The sequence below is a fragment of the Oryctolagus cuniculus genome, chromosome 13 (genome assembly GCF_051225735.1).
Source record: "Oryctolagus cuniculus isolate XC-2025 breed Fujian yellow rabbit chromosome 13, ASM5122573v1, whole genome shotgun sequence".
Lineage (NCBI taxonomy): Eukaryota > Metazoa > Chordata > Mammalia > Lagomorpha > Leporidae > Oryctolagus > Oryctolagus cuniculus.
In genome coordinates, this window is record NC_142879.1 from 45,368,105 (window position 1) to 45,395,720 (window position 27,616).

Genomic DNA, 27,616 nt, shown 5'->3' on the forward strand with positions numbered 1-27,616 from the left:
TTCCTCGTGCATGCCGTCTCTCTCCTCCTTTATAGTCCTCCTCCGCCAATCCTAACTCGGCTGCCCACACGCCGAGTACGCTGCTCTCCAATCAGGAGCAAGTCCTACAGTTTATTGGTTGAACTGGAGGCAGCTGTGCAGAAGCTGTTTACTTCTCTCCCAGCGCCATATTGTGGGAGAGCAGATGCATAGAATAAGTCTTAATTCCAGTAACTCAGTCTAGTCCGGTTTGCTCCCCACACCTCCCACCCACAACCCTTCCCTTTCCCACTCCCTCTCCCCTTCCATTCACATCAAGTTTCATTTTCGATTCTCTTTATATACAGAAGACAAATTTAGCATACATTAAGTAAAGATTTCAACAGTTTGCTGCCACACAGAAACATAAAGTGAAAAATACTGTTTTAGTACTAGTTATAGCATTAAATCTCAATGTACAGCACACTAAGGACAGAGATCCTACATGAGGAGTAAGTGCACAGTGACTCCTGTTGTTGACTTAACAAATTGACACTCTTGTTTATGGCATCAGTAATCACCCTAGGCTCTTGTCATGAGCTGCCAAGGCTATGGAAGCCCCCTGAGTTCACCGACTCTGATCATATTTAGACAAGGCCATGGTCAAAGTGGAAGTTCTCTCCTCCCTTCAGAGAAAGGTACCTCCTTCTTTGATGACCCGTTCTTTCCACTGGGATCTCACTCATGGAGATCTTTCATTTAGGTTTTTTTTTTTTTTTTTTTTTGCCAGAGTGTCTTGGCTTTCCATGCTTGAAATACTCTCATGGGCTCTTCAGCCAGATCCACATGCCTTAAGGGCTGATTCTGAGGCCAGAGTGCTGTTTAGGACATCTGCCATTCTATGAGTCTGCTGTGTATCTCACTTCCCATGTTGGATCGTTTTCTAACTTGAGAATATAAAAAATTCCTCATTTCTTCTTTATATCTCTTAAGTATGTACAATCTCCCCTCTTAGAACTTATTCTGAACCCACATGTATCTCAATCACATTCTACATGTAGTATGCATTAAAGGGTGGAAACGTGACTCTCAGACCAGGTAAGCTTAGGTTGGAACTTATAAACTCTATGACTTTGAAAAAAATTAACATAACTTCTCTCTATGGAAGAGGCAGAAACTAATATTCTCTACCAAAGTGATCTGTGAGGTGAAAGGGGACTCTGTTGTTGAGCAGTCTCATTCATAACTGTTTTCTTAAGAACATTTTAAAAAATTTTGTATCTCAATGGAAGCCACTAGAAATATTTTTAATATTTTTCCAGTTTCTTATTTAACATCATCGAAATTATCTCCATGACATCACACAATTGTTCTTTATAAGGTGGAATATACTTTTCTTAAAAAAAAAACTAAAATTAAAATAATGTATTTTGTTGTTTTTCAAACATGATACTCAAGTGCTAAAATCTAAAAAATACAGTTGGAATAACACTTGGCTCTTTTGCAAATGAAAAATCCCAGCATTCCAGAGTTGATTTAAAGATGAGAGCATGTAGGAATGGGATAGGCATAAGAGGCTGTGCATGTGAGTTTTCTTCAAGTCTAACACACAAAAGAGAATTTTATGGGACAATAGAAATTAACAAAGTTCACCCAAGAATAGATAAGTATGTAATTTGAGCAGATTAACTGACATAGTATATACTTAATAGTCAAAGATGTTGTTGCTTCTACCACAAAATTTAAATGTATGTACATCATGACTGTAGTTAATAATACATTGTATTCTTGAGAAATGCTAAGATAGTGTATGTAAGGTGTTCTCACAATTAAAATGATAACTGTGAGGTAAGGCATACATCAAATGAAATTAACAATTCCGGGACTGGCACTGTGGAGCAGAAGGTTAAACTGACACTTGGAACACCCATGTCCCACATTGGAATGCCAGATCAATTCCCAGCTTCTCCATTTCTGACTCAGCATCCTCTTAATGCATCCTGGGATTCAGCACGTGATGGCCCAAGTGGTTGGGCTTCTGCTATTCACACGTGAGATCTGGGTTGAGTTCCGAGCTTTGGCCTGGCCCACCCCTTTCTGTTGTAGACATATGGGGAGTGAATCTATGGATGGAAGACTCGTGTGTGTGTGTGTGTGTGTGTGTGTGTGTGTAAGTGTGTTGCTCTGCCTCTCAAGTGTATGGAAATAAACATTTTAAAAGATTTAGTCTTTCGGGGCTGGCGCCGTGGCTCACTTGGTTAATCCTCTGCCTGTGGCACCGGCATCCCATATGGGTGCCAGTTCTAGTCCTGGCTGCTCCTCCCCAATCCAGCTTTCTGCTGTGGCCTGGGAAAGCAGTGGAGGATGGCCCAAGTGCTTGGGCCCTACACCTGCATGGCAGACCCGGAAGAGATTCCTGGTTCTTGGCTCCTGCCTCCTGGCTTCAGATTGGTACAGCTCCAGCCGTGGCGGCCATTTGGGGAGTGAACCAATGGAAGGAAGACCTTTCTCTCTGTCTCTCTCTCTCTCACTGTCTGTAACTCTACCGGTCAAATAAATAAAATCTCTAAAAAAATGTATGCAAACTTTGCAGTATCATGTTGTATAAGAGAAATTACACACAATTTCATTTGCCACTTTAGAAATAAATTTCGTTTCCCTTAAAGCCAGAAATTTGAAGGAAAATTTGACAACTCTTGAATTATTCTATTTGTTTAAACGATTTTAGCCAATGTGACAGTTAAAAAGATGTAGGAGTTAAGCATAAAAAAGAAGGAACACAAATAGTTGTGCAGATATTGCTAGCCTAGGAAATCCAAGCAAATTAACTTCAATACTATTAGAATGATAACCACATAGAAGGCAGATAGATATCAGATAAATATGCATTTCCTTTTTATTACTAGTAACAATAATTCAACAAGATAATTGGAAAATATCTCCATTCTGAAACAGCAGCAGTTATCATTTTATATATATATACTATATATTAAATGTTTATGACCTATATAAAAGCTAAGAAAAAAAGACTCAAATGAAGGATACTCAGAGAAAAGCAGAATGAATTGAAAGAAAAAAAATGGACAAGCCACCTTCAAAAATTAGTTATACTCAATATTGTACAGACAACAAATCAATTAAATTATTTGATTTTGAAATAGATGAACAGATTTTAATTTTGACCTTCAAAAAATAAATATGAAACTTAGCCATTCAAATAAATGATCCTAAAAACATCATTCAAAGTGAGCATGAAATACAAGACATTTTCAGATAAACAAAACTGAGAAAATTTGTCAGTAGTCATTTACTCTAAGAAATACAAAAGAATTATATGCAAACTAGAGAAATTATGCAAGTTGGAAATTTGCTTTCATGGAGGGGATTCAGGGCAACTGTAATGGCAATTAAGGAACAAATAAAAAAGACTATGTTAGGTTTTCTCATTTTTCCTTTCAGGATACTGTTTATAGAAAATATATAGAGGGGCCGGCGCTGTGGCCCAGTAGGTTAATCCTCCGCTTGTGGCGCCGGCATCCCATATGGGCACTGGTTCTACTCCCGGCTGCTCCTCTTCCAATCCAGCTCCCTGATATGGCCTCGGAAAGCAATAGAAGATGGTCCAAGTGCTTGGGCCCCTGCACCCATGTGGGAGACCGGGAAGAAGCACCTGGCTCCTGGCTTTGGATTGGCCATTGCAGCCATTTGGGGGGTGAACCAGCAGAAGGAAGACCTTTCTCTCTGTTTCCTCTCCCTCTCACTATCTGTAACTCTACCTCTCAAATAAATAAATAAAAATCTTTAAAAAAATAAAATAGAGAGAGTATGAGATGCAATAAAAGTGAAGTGACTAACAAAGTGAGGCAGGCAAATGGAATTATACCATTAGAACTTTGTGAAGTGCGAGATGGGAAGTTTAAATGGAAAGTAGAAATATGAAGTCTGCCTAATTAGAGACTGGTAAATTGAGGATCACATCTGTAGTCCCAGCACAATTATTAAACCACCACTACCACCACCACCACCACAATAAGAATGGTATAGCTGTGGGGAAATGGGTTTCTTGAACATTTCATAATTTACATTTTTTTTGTTTTTCATCTGGTTAGCCTTTTGAATGCTGTTCTGCTACTTGTGGAAGCCACTATTTTTTTTTTAATCAAATAATTTAAGTGTTTATTTTTAATAAATAAGATCACATGAATCAGCATTGATTAAGATATTTGTTATGCCGGCGCCGGGGCTCACTAGGCTAATCCTCCGCCTTGCGGCACAGGCACACCGGGTTCTAGTCCCGGTCGGGGTGCCGGATTCTGTCCTGGTTGCCCCTCTTCCAGGCCAGCTCTCTGCTGTGGCCAGGGAGTGCAGTGGAGGATGGCCCAAGTGCTTATCCATGGGAGACCAGGATAAGTACCTGGCTCCTGTCTTCGGATCAGCACAGTGCGCTGGCCACAGCGTGCCAGCCACGGCGGCCATTGGAGGGTGAACCAATGGCAAAAGGAAGACCTTTCTCTCTGTCTCTCTCTCTCACTGTCCACTCTGCCTGTCAAAAAAAAAAAAAAAAGATATTTGTTAATAAATATTGTCAGCTGCGATTATGTGCTGTTAAATCTTAAATATACTACAAAACTAAACTGTTCATCATTTAACACATTGAAATAATGTACTGACTTGCAGAAAGCAGCTTTTAAAATGTAAAATGTCTTTAGGGTAATTTGCTTATGTGCTTTGTATTGTCGTGGCTGATTTACTTTGTGAAGTGTGCCAAGCAGTGTTTATTCTAGAGACAGGAAGAGAAAGAGTAAAATATAACAAAGTTCTCATCCTCAAAGTGGACTGTAGAGAAAACAGATACATAGATTTATAATTACAATGCATGGTTGTCAAGTCAAGAAGAATGCTAAGATCAGAGCAGGCTTGCTTCGTCCTCCATGAGCATGACAATCAATGCTCCTAGGTTCAAGAAACAAAAATTACTCTAGTTGATTTAAGTACAAAAGAATTTTTTTAAAAAAAAGTACAAATTCCTTTGTACTTTTAAAAACTTTGCATAACCCACGGAAGCACTTGGAGAGCCGGAAAGCAACACGCAGGAGCTACGCAGCAGGGAACAAGGGCCAAACTCCTGCCACAGGATGGATAGAGAAGGGATGCTAGTGTGACTCCACTTGACACTGGTAAGAAGCTTGTGGCAGTGTTGTCCCAGAAACTGGCAACTGATACACTGCCAATGAGACCATCAAGGATGCCCATGGCACATCTAAATTCAAAGTCCAGAGTGAGAGCCTCTCCTTGGCAGAACCTAAGTCAGCACTGACACCTTCACTCACATGGGGACTGGGAAAGTGTTTGCAGCATTCAGCCTTACCCTGGGAGATGTGTGCTTGAAGAATAGATAGATATTTACTAAACTGGCAGGGAGGTTCCAATTCTAAGAAGGAACCAAATGTTCAAGGATGTATTTCTCAAACTGCAAGAAAGAAGCATGGAAAGTAAAATTCCAAATGTAGCCAGTATCCACATTATGGTAGTTCATGGATGCCAAAATAAAGGATATAGGTTTGATCTTGGAATACATGGGAGGAGTCCCCTATTATAAAACCTTATAAAAACCACCATGCACTCGGGAAGATGCTTTGGGAGTGAGTCAGTCATGATTAAGAAGAATCATTCAAGTGGCTGTGAGGAAACAAGGTACTTCACTGCCCCATGCACAAATACAAGTCTGAGACTTTAGTCTTCCGGGTAAAGAAAGGCTTTATGTGCAAGGTCAACCAGCAGAGGAGACAGGAGCCTTGGCTAAAATCCCTCTCCCCAGTTAGGAGTATGGGAACAGTTTTATGAGTTAAGTAGGAAAAGCTGGCAGGTGGAAGTGCTAGTGAGGCAAATCCTGACTGGAGGGTCATGAAACCAGGCTGTTTATAGTAAAGGTTAGTAATCTGGTTCCAGCACAGTATCTCTGTGATCAGTGGACCTCTTGCTTCTGAGAGTTTCAGCATTGAAGGTCAGGTGCTGAAGTTTCCTGTGGTGCTGTGGTCTCTGATTAGATATCCACTGGAGAGCTCTGTATGAGTGTTTGGCTCATAGACAGGATTGTTTGGAAAGAAGCATTGTAGTGTGGTGGGAGGTGGTGAAGCTTTTGGTCAGATTGTCTTTAGTCAGAGGCTCTGTTCTGCTTATAAATTCCATGACCTAGACAAGTCACTGAAGCTCTCTGAACCTGTTTCTTCCATAGTGAAATGGGAGTAGCATCTACTTTTAAGGTTCAAATAAAGAGCTAGATAGTGTATGGTATGTCAGTCACAGAATATGACCTTTCCAGCCAAGCCTGTAGCTCTTGACATTAAGAATGAGGTTTTTACCTTGGAGTCATCAGTGTATAATTGCAAGGGATTAGCAGAATGCAGAAAGCAATCTAAGGAAGAATCAGAGCAAGGGAGACTTGGTGTTAACACAGTTCTAGGAAGGAGTCAACCAGGGTTTTCAGCAATGTCAAACAATGAAAAGCCAGTTAGGTGAGCCTTGGAAAATGTCCAGGTGGGAGCAAGAAGCGTATTATCTGCAACCTTATTCAGCATGCTCTCAGTGAATTAGGAAAGTGCATGCACCATAGATAAAAGAAGTGTTTGAAACTGAAATGTATGTGCTAAAATATTAGAAAGTCATGTGTTATAAATGGAAACACAAAATTACTTTCAGGTTAATGGAAACACAAAATTACTTTCTGGTTAAAAATTCAAAAAACTTTTCTGGATTCATTGTATGAATACATCTAAACAATTACTGAAAATATGTATATATATATATATATATATGCCTCTGTGTGTGTGTATACCTGTGTGTATGAACATATATATGTATATGTATATGTATATATAGTTTCCTTAAAGTTATATTTTCTAAAGCTTTTAAACATTTTTTATAAAGAAAATTGAAATCTTTGGGAAAGAATTTTAAGTTTGTCTTCCAGTTTTCCTTGTTGACTTCTACTTTTTCATTTTTGCTTTAGGGGACTTTGTTCTTTATGTAGATAACTCAAAGGCAGCCCCCTTAACCTCTGTAAACTTCAGAATAACATCAAAGTTATTCTTTGGTGATACATGGTGTCCCACTTTAATGGCTGATCCAGTAGCAGGGATTTTCAGCCTCTAATTTTTTGTTTGTTTGTTTTGAAACCTGGATGAAAAGAAGACTGAGCACCTCTTTGCTCCTGAGAAATGACCTTAGATCCAGAGTACCCCACAGTGGGTAAATCCAAGTGGAACCGTAACCTTTCATTAAGCACTTTGTTAGCAATAAGCTGGCCTATCATAAGCACAGTCAGGGGCTTCCTGACATGTGTGGCATTAGGAACAGGTAGCTGTAGATGGCCTAGCATATGCTGTCTCCTGTGGAAGCAGATGGATTTGTAATTTACCTGAAATGACAGAATGATTCAGCACCACCTCTCTGCACTGCCATACACTTGGCAGGAGTGACGCTTTCCCCGGCAGGCTCCCTCCAGTGCAAATGAACTATTTTGATGTTTAAAAGACTGAACCAAGGTTCAGAAAAGGGAGTTTTAAATGTGTTTTATTAGCAAGATGTGTATGCAACACATTTAACCAAATTCAGTTATCATCCAAAAGAAATGTTTCTTGTTCTCACTATATATATAAAATATTATATCTATAATATATGCATGTAATATATATGTAACATATGTCATAAATAGCTGAATTTCTTTGCTTACTCTGGATTTCAGTGTTGAATCTAAAATTTAACATTCTTTTTTAAAAAGATTTATTGGGGCCGGTGCTGTGGTGCACTGGGTTCAAGCCCCGGCCTGCAGTGCCGACATCCCATATGGGCGCCAGTTCAAGTCTCAGCTGCTCCACTTCTGATCCAGCTCTCTGCTATGGCCTGAGAAAGCAGAAGAAGATGGACAAAGTCCTTGGGCCCCTGCAACCACATGGGAGACCTGGAAGAAGCTCCTGGTAGCTGGCTTCGGCCTGGCCCAGCTCTGGTCGTTGTGGCCATTTGGGGAGTGAATCAGCGGATGAAAGAACTCTCTCTCTCTCTCTCTCTCTGGCTCTAGCTCTAGCTCTAGCTCTCTAACTCTTTCAAATAAATAAATAAATAAAGATTTATTTATTTATGTGAAAAGTCAAAGCTACAGGGAGAGAGAGATCTTCCATCTGCTGGTTCATTCCCCATATGGCCGCAATGGCCAGGGCTGGGCCAAGCCAAAGCCAGGAGTCTTATCCAGTTTGCTTCTGTGGGTGGCAGGAGCAAAAACACTTGAGCCATCTTCTGCTGCTTTTCCCAGACCTTTAGGAGGGAACTGAACCATTAGAAGTAGAGCAGTGGGGACATGAAACAGTATTCATGCAGGATGCCAGCATCACAGGTGGCAGCTTTACCCACAAGACACAATTCCAGCACCTAAAATTTAATATTCCTAAAGTAAAATGAAGTTAGGAAACAGAATTCCCAAAAGAAACTTTCTGTGTTGTTGAGCACAGAAAATACAATATGAGACAGCATGAAAATTGAAGCTGAAACTAGTTAGGTGCAGAAGGGAAATCAGGCCATGACTACTAAGAGAATTAGATGTAAGAAAGAAATGTAAGAGAGAGACACATCAGAGTGTTCTGGGGCTGAGTTCTTGAATATTTATGGGCTGTCTCAGCTTCCTGCCCCACCTGCTGCATGAAAATCTTAGGAAGAGTTGAATTCAGCAGAGAGTAAATAACCACAGCTTTTTCTCATTTATTTAACAGAATGGAATCAGTGTGCTCTAACAGCTTTAAATTAATCACATGAGTGTTGATTGGCTTTTCACACTCTGATGTAGATGTTATGGCATCAGCACGTGACCCATGTGAGGGGGAAAAATTCATCACAAAATTTATGGGAAAATAACTCATTCTAGAAACTAGCCAAAATGATGCATTTGGTCAATATTTTGCCCTGATTTATAAGATAAGAATCATAAATAGTGGAGAACCTACAGACTGAATAAAGCTTTCAAAGTTATGGAAACTGCATTTGAGATTAAAAAAAAAAAAAAAAAGAGGTGAGTGTCGGAGTGCCTGGATTTGAGTTTTTGCTCTACTCCCAGTTCCAGCTCCCTGCTAACATGTACCCCAGGAGGCAAAGGTGCTGTCTCAGTAGGGGTCTCTGCCACCCATGTCGGACACCCAGATTGAGTTCACAGCTCCTGACTTCAGAGGATCTTATCTTTGTCCGTACCCAGCCCTGGCTGTTGCAGGCATGGAGAGTAAACCAGTGAATGGGAGATCTCTCTCTCTCTTTCTCTTTTTCGCTGTCTCTGAAAGAAATCAAATAAGTAAATTAAAACTTTCTAGAAAAGAAATGCATGCATAAGGTTTTTTGTTGTCCCATAGTCTTCTGGTCAAATTAATTTTTTCTACTGAAATGCATATGAGTTATTGGGTAGATCAGCATTAAAACAAAGCTGCAACATTTCACAGAACTTCTCAAAAAGCAGAGTATATGATATCTTGACCCAAATATATCTTGGTGGCTTGAAGTATCTAGAGATTCCAGGCCACGCTTATGTTTAATTATATAATATTATATAGTCACATATAATATCATTTTTGGAAAATATCTGTAAAAGACAATTATCTTAAAGTGCTTTATTTGGTATTACTCATATATATATATATATATGTACACACACTTTCATGCTTTGTATAAATGGTAATCAGATGCATTCACCTAAACTTTTCAATTGACTAATTATGTATATTCACTGCTTTCTTTTTAAAAATATAATTTAAAATTAAGGACCAATTACTTTTTATTGAATTGCCACCATTCATTCTCTATTTTTGTTGTTTGCTTGCTGTTCTATCCAAGGAAACCGTGGTGATCATTTTTTTTAAAGATTTATTTATTTATTTGAAAGTCAGAGTTACACAGAGAGAGGAGAGGCAGAGAGAGAGAGGTCTTCCACCTGCTGGTCCACTCCCCAATTAGCCGCAATAGCCAGAGCTGTGCTGATTCAAAGCCAGGAGCCAGAAGCTTCTTCTGGGTCTCCCATGTGGGTGCAGAGGCCCAAGGACTTGGGCCATCTTCTACTGTTTCCTAGGCCATGGCAAAGAGCTGGATTGGAAGTAGAGCAGCTGGAACTTGAACCGGCGCCCATATAGGATACAGGCACTGGCAGGCGGTGGCTTTACCCACTATGCCTCAGAGTCGGTCCCGTGCCATCTTCTGATCCTTTTCTCAGACCATATGGGGAGACATATTGAAACTGGGGCAGCCAGAACATGAACTAGTACCCATATGGAATGCCAGGATCGTGACTTTACCACTACATCACAGCGCTGTCTCCCGCTGCCAAAGCACCCAAGCTTTTTTTTTTTTTTAAGAGATATTTATTCATTTATTTGAAAGTCAGAGTTACACATGGAGAGAAGGAGAGGTAGAGAGGTAGAGAAAGAGAGAGTGGTGTCTTCCATCTGTTGGTTCACTCCCCAATTGGCCACAGTGGCTGGAGCTGATCTGAAGCTAGGAGCCAGAAGCTTCTTCGGGTCTCCCCCATGGGTGCAGGGGCCCGAGGACTTGGGCCATCTTCTACTGCTTTCCCAGGCCACAGCAGAGAGCTGGATCAGAAGTGGAGCAGCCTAGACTAGAATCAGTGCTCAGATGGAATGCTGGCGCTGCAGGCGGCAGCTTAACCTGCTACTGCACAGCGCTGGCCTCCAAGCAGTGCTCTTAATTGTGCCATTGTGAAGTGTATTCCTTTGAGACTCTTCAGGACACTCTCAGTCACTTTTGCTCTAATTGCTTTCCTCATTCTGCAAACACTTGTAGTTTTATTACGAGCCTTTTGGATTTTTTTTATTTATAGAATCTAAGAGGATAATTGCTATTAATATATGATATGAGTCAAATAATGTTACCAAAATGGCTGGTGATGTCTCTGTGTCCTTGCTTCCTTCCATATACCAATTACTCCACTCTGTACATCACATCCGCCATCCTCATTGTCTCACAATGGTTTCATTCTTTTGCCCTTAATATTTCAGGGAACTGTCACAGGGGTTCAAATACCATCCCCACCACACCCCAATCTTGTAATCCAGTCCTTTTACTACCTGACCTATCTTCATCTTCTGCTTTTTGGACTAATATGGTCTTCACATTAATTGAATTTTTATTTTTCATTGAGTTAATTTCCTTTTCCTGTATTCTAACAAAGCACACTCTCCCATATTCAGTCCTCTGGCCACTGTTTTTCTCTTTCTTAAAAACGTAGAGTTTGGGGCCCATGTTGTAGCACAGTGGGTTAAGTGCCCACTTACATCACTGGCATCCCATATGGTGGCAGGTTTGAGTCCTGGCTGCTTCACTTCCAATCCAGCTCCCTGCTAATGGCCTGGAAAAGCAGCAGAAGGTGGCCCAAATACATGAGCCCCTGTACCTACATGGGAGACATGGATGAAACTCCTGGCTCCTGGCTTCAGCCTGGCCCAGCCTTGCTGTTGCAGCTATTTGAGGAGTGAACCAGCAGATGGAAGATTCTCTCTCTCCTTCTTTCTCACTGTAACTCTGCTTTTCAAATCAATTTTAAACAACAACAACAACAAAAAACACCTAAATGAAAGATCTCCATGAGTGAGATCCCAGTGGAAAGAATGGGTCATCAAAGAAGGAGGTACCTTTCTCTGAAGGGAGGAGAGAACTTCCACTTTGACCATGGCCTTGTCTAAATATGATCAGAGTCAGTGAACTCAGGGGGCTTCCATAGCCTTGGCAGCTCATGACAAGAGCCTAGGGTGATTACTGATGCCATAAACAAGAGTGTCAATTTGTTAAGTCAACAACAGGAGTCACTGTGCACTTACTCCTCATGTAGGATCTTTGTCCTTAGTGTGCTGTACATTGAGATTTAATGCTATAACGAGTACTCAAACAGTATTTTTCACTTTATGTTTCTGTGTGGGAGCAAACTGTTGAAATCTTTACTTAATGTATGCTAAACTGATCTTCTGTATATAAAGAGAATCGAAAATGAAACTTGATGTGAATGGAAGGGGAGAGGGAGTGGATAAGGGGATGGTTGCGGGTTGGAGGGACATTATGGGGTGGAAGCCATTGTAATCCATAAGCTGTACTTTGGAAATTTATATTCATTAAATAAAAGTTAAAAAAAATAAAAAAATAAAAAAAATTAAAAAAAAAAGAATGCAGTGTTTACACACCAGCATTGTGGTGCAGCACACTAAGCTGTTGCTTGCAATGTCAGCAACCCATATCAGAGTGAAGTTTGAAGCCCAGCTACTCTGCTTTTGATCCAGCTCCCTGCAAATGCACTGGGGAAGGCAGCAGAAGATGGCCTGAGTTCCTGGGCCCCTATCACACATATGGAGACCAGGATGGAGTTCCTGGCTTCTGCCTTCAGACTGACCCAACCCTGGCTGTTACAGCCATTTGGAGAGTGAAACAGCTGATGAAAGATAACTCGCTGCCACTCTCCGCCTTTGCCTTTCAAATAATTACATAAATAATCATTCTCTCTTTTTTTCATAAAAGAAAGGAAGAGAGTTCAGAGTGGCTTCCCCAGAATAATGCAGTGAGAGCACATTCCAGTCCCAATGTCCACGTCAGGAGCCTCTATCCGTGTCTGCAACCCCTCGAAGGATGACCCTTGCCTGGTACCAAGAAATGACCACAAGGACAGTCAGATACAGTTAGGTTTTGTTTCTTTAGAAATAAATGTATGAAGAAAAAAGAAACAGTGTGGCTTATATATGTACTTATTCAGTCATTAAATATGCCACTAGTTTCAAAAATGTGTTAACCTGCTCACTACTGGAGTTTAGGTTACACTGTTTGTTTTCTGCTATTGCTTGAGACCTCTATAAACACTGACCTCTCCATTCTTAAAATGATTGCAGTATTTGCCTTGACTGCATCTTAGGGCTGTTCTGAGAACTGAATAAAATAAAGAGTATAGAAGTTCTCTGAAAAGTCTATTATGTACATAAAAAGCCCTTCATAAATATCAGGTTTTGAAAGAAAAGAGACTTACTTTCTGGTGTCTGCTTTGTTCTTCTCATGTTACTCAGTTAAGAACTAATACCAGCAGTATGTAGGGTATTGTATTTTGATATCCAGGTGAAATATAGAATACTGAGTTTCCCCATTCGGTCAGAACAGATTTGAGAATCATATGCAAAAAAACAAAATGAGAAGACTACCTTATACGTGTGGTCAGTTTTCAAGGATCTTTTGCAGACATTAACAGCATTCTGGCAGGTTCACAGCAGAACCTGAGGGGACATCACAAACACTGTTAATGCTGAGGTTTAGGAGTGTAATGACTGCATTAAGAGAAGCTGTCACGGAGGACCACGTCCTTCTCTGCGGGTAATTCACGTCTCCCATCTGCAATTTCCTTATGGATAGGGACAGGGAATTAGATCAAAAGAACAATTAAGGGACCTTTCACTGGAGATTTTATTCCTCCTCCCATTTCCTCACCATGGTACTTGACATAGCCTGTAATTTCATACCACTTATTTTTCACTGTAACATTGGCCACAGTTGAAAACCACACTAGGTCCCCTTTGTTGGATTACCTCTGGAAATAATCATATTGCTGCACTGAGTTTTCTAGAACAACACCATTAGAAACAATCTTGGTGGTTTTTTTAAAGAAATAACTGGGAAGTCAATCGATACAAGCATTTACTTTGGAAAACAAATAGTTTTTCATTTTTTAAGTGTTTTAATCGTCAAAGTACAAGACTGCCTGTTTATAGAACTGACCACAAAAATGATCATTCTGTATTTTTTGCTTTTTATTCATCAGGGTTATTTGAGGAAAGTAAGATTTGCACTATATACCGCATATGTTAGGCACTTAATAAAATATTCATTTATGAAAATGATAGCTAATATTCATAAAATGTTTACAATGTATCAAGTGTAGTTCTGAACATCTGCGGGTATTAAATGAATGAAGACTTACAACAGCTCTAAAATGTAGGTGTGTTTATATATTTTACAGATAAGCAAACTGAAGCACAAAGAATAATCTTCTACACACAGATGAGATTCTCAAATTTATTCTCTCCCTCAACAAACTATTTTTCTTAAAATATGTATTCTGATATCATTATCTCCAACATATGCATGTATTTTATTTTTAATTTTATGTCATTCATTTTAAATTTCCATATGTCCTTCCTTATCATATTCCTGTTTGTATCTCTCTTCTCTTTTTCTGCCCTACAGAAATCATTTCTTCTTGCAGGAGATGTTTGTCTAGACCCTAAAGACAACATTCTTTTCAATTTTTCCTAACAATTTTTAAGGCTGAATATTTAGTTTTCTCTTTATTCCTTATGGACTAAGGTCAGTAAAGGGTACTAGGTGCCCATGTCCCTGCTCTGTTTCTGCCAGAGTGACTTGAAGCCCCTTTTCAAGCCATGTGTGAGGATGTGATGGGCACATGCAGTCCCATTGTCAGCTCCACCCTGTGGTACCAAGGTAAAGAATCTCCTGTCCCTGCATTTTTGTCCTCTGACTTGCTGAGTTGATGCATAACAGATACTTAGTTTTATAGGATGCAATGCACAGGCTGGCCTATTACAAGGATTTTTCCTTGACTCATCCACACCTACAGTGAGTGTAGCTGTAATGACTTATCCCTCACTGGACATGCTATGCCCCAGTTCACACCCGTGAGCCATGTTGCTTTCCTGGGGATTCTTCTACTGGAAAGACAGAAAAACTCTTACCCTTGCAGTAACAAAATGACTTGTAGTTCTTTGCTAGGCACAGCCTCTGCACTTATAACCAATATATTGAATCTGATGCTGTTTCAAGTGTCACAATTTAAAATTTTTTATAAGTGTCACCCCCATGTGAGATATGAGGATGTCGGACCAGGTGGGTTGTCGAGAGGTCACTAGGGTTAGATGAGGTCATTTCTGCAAAATCACTCATTTTATTCCGATTTCTCTTCATCACTCATGTTTAATTCTGGTATTTGATTATATACATATAAATATTTCTTGAAGCAGGTGTTTTGAAGAAAAATAGGATAAGGAGGTTTCTAGAGATGGATGGGAAAGGGATGATAGATAACAGTGGTGTGTGTTAGATTGTTGGTTAATGCTTCTCTGAGTCAAGTGCACAATTCTGTGGAAGTGCCAGACTGGCTAAGGTTGAGCAGGGTGTACCCGTCATGGAAAACAGAAAACATGAAATCACTAAGGCCAAGAAAAGGTTTTGTACAACATTTAGGAAACAGCGCAAACTTATAGCCAGGAAACACGTGGGCTCATGGGCTAGGACAGCCAGAACCCAGAGCAAAGCCCAGCAAGTAGAAGGTGCTCACTAATTATTCCCTAAGCAAAGAGCACACGGCTTAGAGTTTTGCTCTCACTTTTATGGAAAGCCACTGGAAAATTCTGTTTTGTACTGAGAAAGTAAAAGAACTTGTTACTTTAGCAAAAAGTCAAAGTAAGTCTTATGAATACCCCCCCAGTTTCTCAGCTATGGGTGCTGTGGTTGGGGGAATACCTTCTAGAGCCCAGCAACTCTGTGTTTATTCTTCCTGGTTTTTATATATGTGTTTGTGTGTTTTCATTTATATTTCAATGTGAGGAGAGAAAGCGGGATAAGGTCTTGCTGGAGCTAAGAGGTCAGAGTATACGTTAAAGGAAAATTCTTTCAGACTTCATATGAGGAAAGAGTTTTCAAAAATCAGTTTTTGCTAGGACTACACTCCACAAGAAAAACTTAATTTCTTTACCCGCTTCCTCTCAAAATAAGACTATTTTTTGTGGACTTACAGCCCGTTTCCAGTGGCCCTGTTTGTGAATTATATAGTGTCCTTGCTACTTCCTCTTCTTTTTTTTCCTGTCTGGTGCAGGGAAATAGAACTTTATGAAAAGGAAGGAAAAACTTGAGGAAATGGAGAGCTCAAGATACCAAATTCAGGAATTAAATTAAAAAAAAACCAACAGTATTACAACAGCTACAACCCCACACCCGGCCCTGCCTGAAGAAATGGGAGCTGGAGGCCCACTTGTCTGCTCTGTTTCCTCCAAGCTGCTAATTTCTGTTGTGATGCTGCAAATTGAATGCTTTCTTCCTGCATTTGCAAATCTGTGCACCTTGACTGCCAATCCAGCGGAAATTCTAATACTGCAGCATATGACTTGCATTTTCCAATTATCCCCTAAGGACAGAATCTGATAATAAATATTGTGAGGAACAGGAATATAGTAAATGTCTCACTAATGTTCCTGTAGCACAGGCTAAGTCCAAATTGGTCTCTGTGCTAAAGGGTAATGCGAGTTAGATTGACAGGGTGTGAAGCCATCTTCCAACCAGTGGAAAAAGACAAGACAAGCAGTTCAGGAGACCTGAATCCACTATGTGAAAAGCCAGGGTTCTCTGAGCTTCTGTTTCCTTGTAAGTTGGTAAAAACAGCACTGTTTCAGGGGGATGTGCTGAGGCAGCGGTTCTCAAGGTGTTCTGTGACCAGCAGCAGCATCTGGGAAGTTGTTAGCAGTGACTCTCCAGACACCCCCAGACCACTGAATCCCAAAGTAGAGGGTTAGGGCTCAGCAGTCTGCTTTAACAAAGCTGCCAAGTGAAGCTAATGCATGCTAACATTGTGAATGACTGTTCTAAGGGTTAAATGAGATAATCTGCATACAAAACAAAAGTGCTTTGATAAGTGGTACTCACTGTCCAAGGGTAACCACCATTATTGTTTATAAATATTTTCAGCAAGTATTTATGCTCAGGATTTTATTATTTGAAGCATGCAAGAGTGAACAAGGATGACTTCACATACAATATATTTATAGCCTAGAAAGATTTATAAAGAAACCTAAATTGCAGTCCTTTGTTAATGTGCCACTGTGGAAGTTTGTAGGGCATCACCAGCCCTAAGATGGTTCATCTAAGTCTGCCTTTATAAGGAAAATAGGGGATAGATGGACAAAGTGTGAAACCTCTTCTACCCAGCAAAAAACAGATGTCATGGGAAGCCCTAGAAGTGTGAGTGTGAAACTGACTCCAAGGAGAAGGGTCTTTGAATTAACGTGAAGAGTTTGGGAATAAAAGAGAAATGAAGATCAAACCAGCTATGAGAACTTGGAGATTTTTAAACCTATAATATTTTTAATATAAAATTCCTATTTCTTTATGATGCTTTGGATATAGTGCTTGAAAATAGGCTCACAATTCCTTTAAGTTTCATAATTGTTAGGAATAAAATTGGGAATAAATTGTTAGGAATCACTGTAAAGTATTGGATCAGATTCTAACTTGCACGTATAATAACTCCTACATTTGAAAATACAGACACAAAAAATTTTATGAAATAACCATACCTCTGCAATGGCACTTAATTTGTTTTACTGTGGACTTATGCAACCTATTCAATTCATTTAAAGATCCCAGGAAAACCCCTGGGATTCCCCCCAGATCAGTCCGTGAGCACATGATTACATGTGTGGCTCCTCATTTGTCCTGGCAATGAAACAAATGAGCTGGGGCTGGCACCCAAATGACAATAAGAGGAGAATGTGTTGAAGTAAGTCGTTCAAGGACTCCTGGTTATAAACTACTAATAGCAGACCTGTTGGAACTTGGGGATAATTAGGGTGTTGACTCTTGTTGAAAGAGTCTAATTATATTTTATTTCTCCCTTTCTCTTCTTTCTGTTGTGGAAACGGCCCTAAAGCAAAAATGATCCAGTTTATCTTTTGCTTTCAGGTGGGCTCTAGCTAATACTTATAAATATTTAAAAACATGCTGGAGCTAATTTGTCATGGGGAAGATTAATTCAAGCAAATTTATCACTGGTGTTCACGAGAATTTCAGTGATTTGTGGCTCAGAATCTAGTTCACGTCTTGTGCTTTCTCATTTCCTGTTATAAATTCACCCATGACAATCAGGATGGCTTATTAAGAGCTTGCATTGCTGGAAGTCAGGTGACCACATGGCCCAATCACTAGTGTCAGCTCCACCCCCATCCTAATAGGATTCAATGCTCCTATTTCTCTGCCCGCCCCCTGGCAAAGTTTTAAGAGGACCCGTTCCCGAACACGTGGTGCTGTGTGTGTGTGTGTGTGTGTGTGCTCTCCTCCTCCCTCTTTTCCTTCTTTGCCCCTTCCCTCTGGTCTGTCAGGTTTCCCCCAATAAACCCTTCCCCTTAAAATTTTTTTTAAAAAAGAGTTTGCCCCAGTTTTTCCTCTCCCCTGCTGCTGGTAAAGGCACAGCACAAGGTCCAGAAACCACATGGTGTGAGCAAAAGCTTTCAGCTCCAGTTGGGACGTCACTACATTCTCCCCTCCTGGAGCACTTCCTGTGGGTAGAAACCTCCCCAGGGCAGCGGGGAGAGGAGTGCACACAGCAGGTGCTGAGTCTTTTCAAACAGGTTCTTGTTCTCCTCCCAGGAACCTCCAACCATATTCCTGCGTGAACCTGTTTTGTAAATGGCACAACTGAGAAGTCATGAAAACAGCTGTGCCAACGGCTTTTCACTTTTCTGTGGTAATCAGATTTCACCAGGTCTCAGAGAAGATTCTTCTTGGATCAGACTCTCCGGTGGGCTGGTCTTGAGGCAAAAATTTTGTAATTTCTTTTAGCACTTTTCTTTACTATCAGTTTAATGAGAAAAACTTTAAAGAACAAAATGGAAGTATAGAAAAACTAAATTTAAGTTTGTACTGGTGATAGAAGGTACAACTTACTTGTACAAACAAGTGATTTTAAAGTGCATTATACCTGGCTGCAAGAAAGCCAGTTGCAGAGAAGTAAGTAAGAGAAAGATAGCTAACAGCACCCCAAACCAAATGTATATGTGTGTTTTCCTGTATGTGTGTTCCAAGAAAAGGTGAAAGCACCAGGAGACATATCTTGGAGAATGCAATTGGATATGAAGATAAAAGCTTGAGTTTTAACACACATTTGTATATGACTTCACTATTACTTCAAGCACATATATTTTTTAAAAAAGTATTTATTTGAAAGTCTGAGTTATGTGGAGAGAGAGAGAGAGAATGAGAGAGAATATTCCATCCTCTGGTTCACTCCCCAGATGGCCGTTGCCAGCTGGGGCTGGATCAGGCTAAAGCCAAGAGCCAGGAGCTTCTTCCAGTCTCTCACATGGGTTGCAGGGGCACAAGCACTTGGGCCATCTTCTGCTGCTTTTCCCAGGCCATTAGCAGAGAGCTGGATCGGAAGTGGAGCAGCTAGGACTTGATCCAGCACCCATATTGGATATTGGTATCACAGGTGGCAGCTTAACCCATCACATCATGATGCCAGCCCCACATATTTTACTTTTAATGTTATAAAAATCAAATAAAGCCGGCGCTGCAGCTTACTAGGCTAATCCTCCGCCTTGCGGCACCGGCACATCGGGTTCTAGTCCCGGTCGGGGCGCTGGATTCTGTCCTGGTTGCCCCTCTTCCAGGCCAGCTCTCTGCTGTGACCCAGGAGTGCAGTGGAGGATGGCCCAAGTGCTTGGGCCCTGCACCCCATGGGAGACCAGGAGAAGCACCTGGCTCCTGCCATCGGATCAGCGCAGTGCACCTGCTGCAGCGCGCCGGCCGCGGCGGCCATTGGAGGGTGAACCAACGGCAAAGGAAGACCTTTCTCTCTGTCTCTCTCTCACTGTCCACTCTGCCTGTCAAAAAAATAAAAACTAAAATTAAAAAAAATCAAATAAAAATTTTAAAAGGAAAGGGATAAGGAAGTGATAATTTGAGAAATAATTTTATTGTGAATATTGCAATTTTTACTTCAAGGAATTATTTTTTCATTTATATTTTTATTGACTAGAAATTTTGAATCATAGGTTTTATCATTTAACCTTGAAATCTCAGGAAACTCTACTCCCATTTACAAATTAATGGAGATTCATTAAAATTTATGTAAGATAAACTCTCTTGAAAACATGTGCAGAAATCATCTTGCTTCCAGGCGTCAAAGTGAGACATATAATCTAGTAAGTGGAAACATGGAGGTTGTATAATCAATTTCCTTTGAAATAACCAACTTCTTTGAAGGAGTTTGTTATATAAATATATAACTCAAACTTTCATTCCTACTTTCTAAATTACAAGTTTTCTTGGCTAAAATTCAGTATGTTTTGAAGCTAATTTTGACCCCTAGAGTAGACGTTTCTCTTTTCTCATGTTAGCTGATGAGGTTTGAGGTTGTATCACTTTGCTTTATTCTGTAATCTAATTCTCCGTGACATATATTTATATATGTATTGAAAGGAAGACCCCTGCTAGGATTCCATTACTTTTGCCTTATTTAGGAACGGACGCAATGAAACTACTAACACTGGTACAGATTGTTTTCAGAAAGTTCATTACTGGAGACTTGCTTGTGTCTTCTCTAAAGGAGATGAATATTTATTTATTTGAAAGGTGAAGGTGGGGGGAAAGCAAGAGAGACTGACAGATCTATCTTCCATCTGCTAGATTACTCTCCAGATATCCACAATCCCTGTGGCTCGGCCAGGCCAAAGCCAAGAGTCTGGAACTCCATGGGATGTGGGTGTCCCAAGTGGGAAGTTAACCAGTGCACCAGATGCCTGCTCCTGAGCTGCAATTTATTCCTAAACAATTTTTATGTTACTTTTATACTTATAAGTAAAAAAAAAAAATCTTTATTTTCCTTTATGGTATGTATATGTATTCTCTATAAAACTGACATTAGTTTTTCAGTGAAGGGGAACTCCCTGAAGAATTACCAAACAAATCTCATTCACTGCTCTATTTGTTCATTACTAGGTTTTACATGAACATATAAACACAATAAATGGATAACAGGAGTAGATTGATAGACAAGCCTTCATAGCTTTTTTTTTTTTTTTAATCTTCATTGTTCTTTTCACCATTATTCCCAAGATACTTCCCACTGGAATTTACCTTAATAAGCACATTCAAATATATACTATTTGCTGAGGTGAAGATTACTGTAGCAGTGATGCCAGGGAAGTGATAAAGTCTAAAGGAATCCAGTTAACCTAGATTAAAAAAGGCCACACCTGTGTGTGCACAGGTGGGCGATTTCCATTTAGAATTCATAGTATCAAAATGATGCCCAACAAAAATATTTTAAGGGCTGTGAGAATAAAAACTAAATATACCAATCTTCAATAATTCTAATTTGAATTTCAGAAACATCAGAACAATCAAATTATTTGCAATTTTAAAGACTATTTAGTGAAGAAAGAAAGGCATAATGATGAGCTTCCTTGAACCCATAAGCTTTTAAAGAAACTGTTTGTGAAGGAGTTGCATTTGAGTACACAAATTATCAAAATTAAGATTGAGAAAAAACACAGTAGGTGTGCACTGAAGAAGCACTGCTCCTCACACAGGGCTTTTAAACACACATAGTCAGATGCTAGGTTTTTATCCCCTTTTGTAGCACCTCCCATGAACTTGGCAGGAAATTCAACCAAGTATACCATCACTTGTACACTTCTCCTAAACAAACACATGTACAGACGCTCTCACACCCACATGCAAACACATACTACCAGAAAAATCCTGACAGGTTTACTGCTGATAAATAAATCTAACCTCCCTTTGAGTTAAAAGCTCCCCAATTATGAAGTTTCTGAAAACCATCCCTACCGGTATTGTGTGTTTTGTTATGAAAATCCCTAAATAAAAAAAAAATAATGGAATTCTGGTGGGGATCTGAATTTTTTCTTCTTCCTCTCTGCCTCCCTCCCTTCCTTCCCCTATCCTTCTCTTCCCTTCTCATCCCTTTCCTTCTTTCTCTCCTTCTTAGGCCATCAGATGAAATTATGAACTGATTCCACGTATAAGAACTTCAGGGATCATCCTATTGAAATCAGAAATAAATAGGCTTATATTTATATTAATGAATAACTTAAATATGTTCTGTTGGTTGTCTGAAAGAACTTAATTCTGTTTACTATTGAAAACATGCTAGCTTTAGGGTTTGAAACAAATGATGACTAACGATGTAATACTGCACTCTGAAAAAAGGCAAGTCAATTTTGGAAAATGAAAAAGGAGAGTGTGAAAACCAGGTCTCTACCTTGTAAAGTCATGAAGGTGATAAATGTTGTAAAAAAAAAAAAAGAGTATGATCTTACACAGTAATATAAAAATAATAAAATTTAATTTTGTTTTGGTTTTGGCTACACATTTTAGTTTCTTATCAAAACTACCCACATTTCTGTAATCTCATTTTTGCTTGACATTCATCATTTCATCATATCGCAACTCTGCTAAAATAGATTCACAGCTTTTCTTTATCAACGTTTTATCTCATTTCCAGATGTGGGCAAGGATGGAAAGGAAGTCGATGCCACATCAAGTTCACCCCTCCTGCTGCAGATCTTGTGTACATGCAGAATAGTAGGTGACATTGTGACTCAAAGAACTCTTTGTTTTGGAGCCTTTAATGTTTTTCACTGCATATTTGTCTCTTTCATTGGTTTGAAATTCCAGATTTATGGGCTCTTCTGGGTATTGGATTTGCTTTCCTGATGACTCATATTACTGTCGCCGTCTTGTGTTTTCTTGGGAAAAGAAAAGTGTCAGTAAGGTAAGTCAGCCCTTTAATTGCTGAATGAAATATACAGCAGAACAGTTTTCTGAAACATTTCATCTGCTGTATTTTCCTTTCACCCTGTATGAACTGCATGTAATTTTAAGGTTACTGTACACTACGAGTTTGTTTTCCTGGGCAGAAGCAGGAGCTGCCTAACAATGACCCGTCTCCTGTTTTTAGTAAGAAGTCCTTAAATTTGCTTTTAGGATTATGTTAAGAGCCAGCTTAAGGCCACTAAAAAAGAGCATGATGTTCTCCACAGAACCAAAAGACGATTCGGCTGGATGTACCACCTGGGTGTGTTGTCTGAGATTCTTGAATGAGTGGCCCTGGCCCCCAAATAAAATATTCATTCCTGTAATATCATATTCTCTCTACCAAACCCATTCCCACTGCAAACATTTTGGGTGGTAATATGGATCTTTGAAGGCAGAAAGTCAGCTGCTAGTCAAGTTCAAGATCCCTGGACAAGCCCAACCTGGGCCCAGCAATAAGAATACTTATTCTTAGCAAAAATCCAAAACCTTGCATACTCTATGCTTCAGCGGATTTAGCAGCTAGAATGTCAACAGAGAGCTGCCCTGGAGCCAGAAATGAACACAGCCTTAGCCACTAGAACTCCACTAGCACAGTGGCCAAGGTTATCTGTTACTGCTTGCAAAGCCTTTGCTGTGTCCACAAGCCCATGTGTGCATTTGTACACAAGAAGTGCAGGTGGTCCCACAGTCTGAGAATCACCAAACTGATTCCCAAGTCCCAGTTCCCTGTACATCTATTGGCCAGACTCTTCAAAACTCAGCTAAAATTCACATTGGGAAAGAAAAAGGAAATTGAGAAACGAGTTGTAAAATCTTACCTTAAAAACAAGGTTGGGCAACAAATGTTGATTGTTCTCTTCCTATTTTAAAGAGAAGTTTAAGCAGCCAGCTCCCTGATAACCTTCCCTTAATCCTCATTTGTGATCTCTTGTTCCACAAAGACCCTCAAGGGAGGCATCAAAAGAAAGCAACATTTTTCCCATGCTGGTCACATTTTTATTCCTCTCAAAATACACCACTCCATATCATTGCCCAGGGAGTGGGTGAAATCAGAGCTCCCTGCTCAGAGTGCTGTGAGAGGTATGCAGGGGAGCAACCTGGAGGTGATACATCCCTGGAGCCAGCAGCTAAGATGCATGCTATAAGGGGGGATAGAGTTTGCACTGAAATCTGAAGGAAGAAAAAATATGAGGGAAAGAAATGGGCTATCAAGAAAAGAAAAATTTTAAAATGTGTGCTTTCAGAATGGTGCACATAGCTGTAGAGTATCAGAAGGGAAGTATGTTGTAGAGATATTGTTAAGGGCTTTGGAAGCCCAAGAAAGAGATTTCAATTTATTCTAAAATAAAGAAGAAAAGGACAAGTGGTATCTTCTGTTTGTCCTCTCAGATCTGCCTTCCACTCTTCTCTGCCAAACAGGATGGAGAAGGGTAGCAAATGGGTCTAGATGCTGTCCTTTATGAACTGCATTAACAGACTCCCTCATCATCTGACTTGATGTTTGGCTGAGGTGGAGCATACATGAGGGCAGAGAAGGTGAACTAGGTATTTATACCGTGGCTTCTTCCTTGTGCTGGCTGTCTGAAATGTGGGTTCATCAGTAGACCCTACACACACTCAGCTGCCATCTCCTAGTCTCAGGAACCCTTTCTTTTTCTTTCTCCCAGGCTTATGGTGGCAACAGGCCTGGTGTTGATATCCCAGTGTCCTGCACCATTGCCTATGGTCTTCCTTATCATCAGGGCATTCCTCTGTAATTTGTCACTTTGTCAAACACTTCTCAAATTTTCCAATTTGAGAATGTCAGTTATTTCATGCCAGAGCTTTAACTGATAACAAGTCAGGGAAATGTTTAAATACAATGAAAGGCCTTGTCTAATTGTTTTTTCAAAGAACTTTCTGAAGGTAACTTGTATTTTACAGTTCTTTCCCAGTTCCAAAATTGAATTGTTTCAATGAAATGATGAGCTTCATTTTTGGGGGCTGAAATATTTCCTGTTCTAATGTAACTGCATTAAATCTTTCAGCTACTAGGATGTTTTCACCTAGACTAAGCAGTGTTCTACATTTATCTTTCCATTGCAATTTCCTTAAACAGTTAATGGTAAAAATTTCTAAAATGTAAAATTCTAGATTAGATACTTTATAAAACCATCTGTCTTGGATTCATTTGTTATACTTCTATGGGCTGGAAAATTTCTGGAAAAAAGGGACAGCATTGAATGCTCCACCCTTACCTAACATATGAAACACATAGGGCAAATGAAAAATTAGATGGCTGGAAGCTGCATATTTGACACAGCACATCAGAGTCTTGGAATTTGGGTTTTATGGACTGAATATATCCAAGATACAGAATGAGTGATGCCAACTGCCATCTACCAGAGTAATATTGGACAAGGACTTATTAGTCAAAGGGGAATAGAATGACTTTCCAGAGATTTGGAGTTTATTTTTCCTTTGGCCAGGAGAGTAAAACATCAGAAAGGAACATGTTCACAAAGGCTAAGTTCACAAGTGATACCCTCTTCAATTCTATCCAAGCCTTGGTCAGAAGTAACCTCCTCAACCCTGAACTTGGAAACTGCTTTGTTCTTGAGCTTGTTTTCACTCGGCACATTGACTTTTACTATCATGTCTCCCATAAAAGATGTGAGCAGATTCTGAGGGCAGAATCCTTGTCCTATTCATGGTCACAACTCTAAGTTCAACAACTGGCACATAGAAATTCATTGTCATAAATATTATTGAAGTCTGATTTCTCAGCCTGTCTAGATGAGGATGTTGGAATCCAAAGTAACATTTTATATCCCAAGTATAATACTTTACTTGGTCTTCATGCTACAGAATTATCTGCAAAAGAATCCTGGCAGATGACATGTGGGATATCATTGTTAGTTATTCATCATTGTTAGTTATCCTAACATCATTGTTAGTTACATGTTAGTTACCCTAACATCATTGTTAGTTATTGACCATTCTTCATTCCAGTCTAAGGAAGCTGAAAGCAAAGCTTAAAAATTGTAACTGATACCTACCTGTGTGGCCCTTGGCAGAGCCATTATTGGAGTTAAGCATGGCCTATCACGTCAGTACATGATCGAATGTAACTCCTAGAATATGAATGGTAGACAAGAGGGAATACTAGAAACTAACGCATACAAGCATTCATAACTATGGAATGAACTGAGCATCAGAAAACCTGGACATTTTAGGAGGACAGGAAATGGTATTTTATTAAATCAGTGGCTGCATGTAGTCTGCCCACTACTGTTCTCATGCCAGGCTCTAATTTAGATAACCATATGTGTAAGATTTTGCCCTGGGGCTTTGGAAGAGGAGTGTATCGCATCTGACCACCTACTTATCAAATTTACTTATAATGATATTATTATTCTATTTTTCTTAGAAAGGTCAATTTTAAGTGAGTATTATAAATACTTTACCAGAAAGTAATATCCATATTTATCAAAAGAATAAAATTAGAAATTTCACCTGGATTTCTGATTTCCTATTTTAACTAAATAACTGATAATCTTTTAACCAATTCCTTGTTATTTCACTACACAAAATTGGCTCACATGGGTGTGTCAGGAATACACATCTGGCATGCCGCAGAGTTTATTGGTATTGTACCCGTATTTATTGTTTGGTAAATGTCCTAAGTTCTAAATCTATTGTCATCGCACACAAACTCCAGAGTGTAAGGAATAATATCTGAGCAAAATAGGAAAGATCACTTTACTGTACAAGAACTCATGTTCAAATTATTTATCCTGTAGATAGCCATTTCACCATTAGCATTTCCCCAGCATAACAGGTATCTCTATTTGGCAGACAAAGTCCCCAGAACCATGCTCTTGGCATTTTTCAGCACCTTTCCTCTGTTCACTGTTAAACTTCCATAGCAGGAAGACAGGGTTCCAGTCCTTGACATTTCTAGGTTGCATCTGTTTTCTTCTTAAGCAAGCAGAGTAGATTAATGTTTTGTATGAAAATAAGACACTCCTTGAAAGAGGTAAGCTGTTTAAATGAACCGGACAGGAAGGCTGTCACGATAAGTGAGGTGTGTATAACTAGCAAATCACACAGCTTTACTGTGGCATGTAGCAAATACATTCAGCTCCTTTTGCGGGAGACTAAACATTCTAAGTGTTATACTTTATTAATGTTGCAGAGCATAAGGAAGTGGATCAGCTTAATTTTTCTTTAGTAATTGCTGTTATTCTCCTGATAGACTCTCTCCTGCTTCCAAGTCTTTGGCCACATCATCTCTCTGTAAAAGTATCCTGGGAGATACGTCTACAACTTCACCAGTATGTTTACTGGGTTGGAATTTTAAGCTCACTAATAAATTAAAGGACAGAACGAAAGCTTATTTTCACCTTAGAAAAATAAACACAGCTGGCGCCGCGGCTCACTAGGCTAATCCTCCACCTTGCGGCGCCGGCACACCAGGTTCTAGTCCCGGTCGGGGCACCAGATTCTGTCCCGGTTGCCCCTCTTCCAGGCCAGCTCTCTGCTGTGGCCAGGGAGTGCAGTGGAGGATGGCCCAAGTGCTTGGGCCCTGCACCCCACGGGAGACCAGGATAAGTACCTGGCTCCTGCCATCGGATCAGCGCGGCAACACGCCAGCCGCGGCGGCCATTGGAGGGTGAACCAATGGCAAAAGGAAGACCTTTCTCTCTGTCTCTCTCTCTCTCACTGTCCACTCTGCCTGTCAAAAAATAAAAAAAATAAAAAAAAAAAAACACAGAAATCAGAAACTCTGTGCAACCATGCATTTGAGGCAAACATTTATTAAGGATCTGTTGTGTGCTAGTCACTGTGTGGGGGCTGGAAATATAAAAATAATAATTTATATTCTAGTGTAGAAAACATATAAAAGCAAACAATCTTAGTATAGCAACAAGCCGATATCTAATGCATGCAGCCACTTCACAGAGTGCTGGAGAAGCACACGTAGAGGACAGCCATGCTATTTTTGGTGTGAAGATAATGCAGTAGAGATTGAGAAAGG

General features: G+C 39.9%; 1 protein-coding gene across 1 annotated transcript in view; it reads left to right on the top strand.

Annotated features, from left to right (window-relative positions):
* Window positions 1–27,616, top strand: part of MALRD1 (MAM and LDL receptor class A domain containing 1) — a 407,814-nt gene that overhangs the window by 368,696 nt on the left and 11,502 nt on the right. The window contains exons 33-34 of the mRNA XM_008268638.5: window positions 22,283–22,362; window positions 22,456–22,552. Coding sequence (XP_008266860.4) covers window positions 22,283–22,362; window positions 22,456–22,552 — 177 coding nt within the window. The remainder of the gene's footprint in view (window positions 1–22,282; window positions 22,363–22,455; window positions 22,553–27,616) is intronic.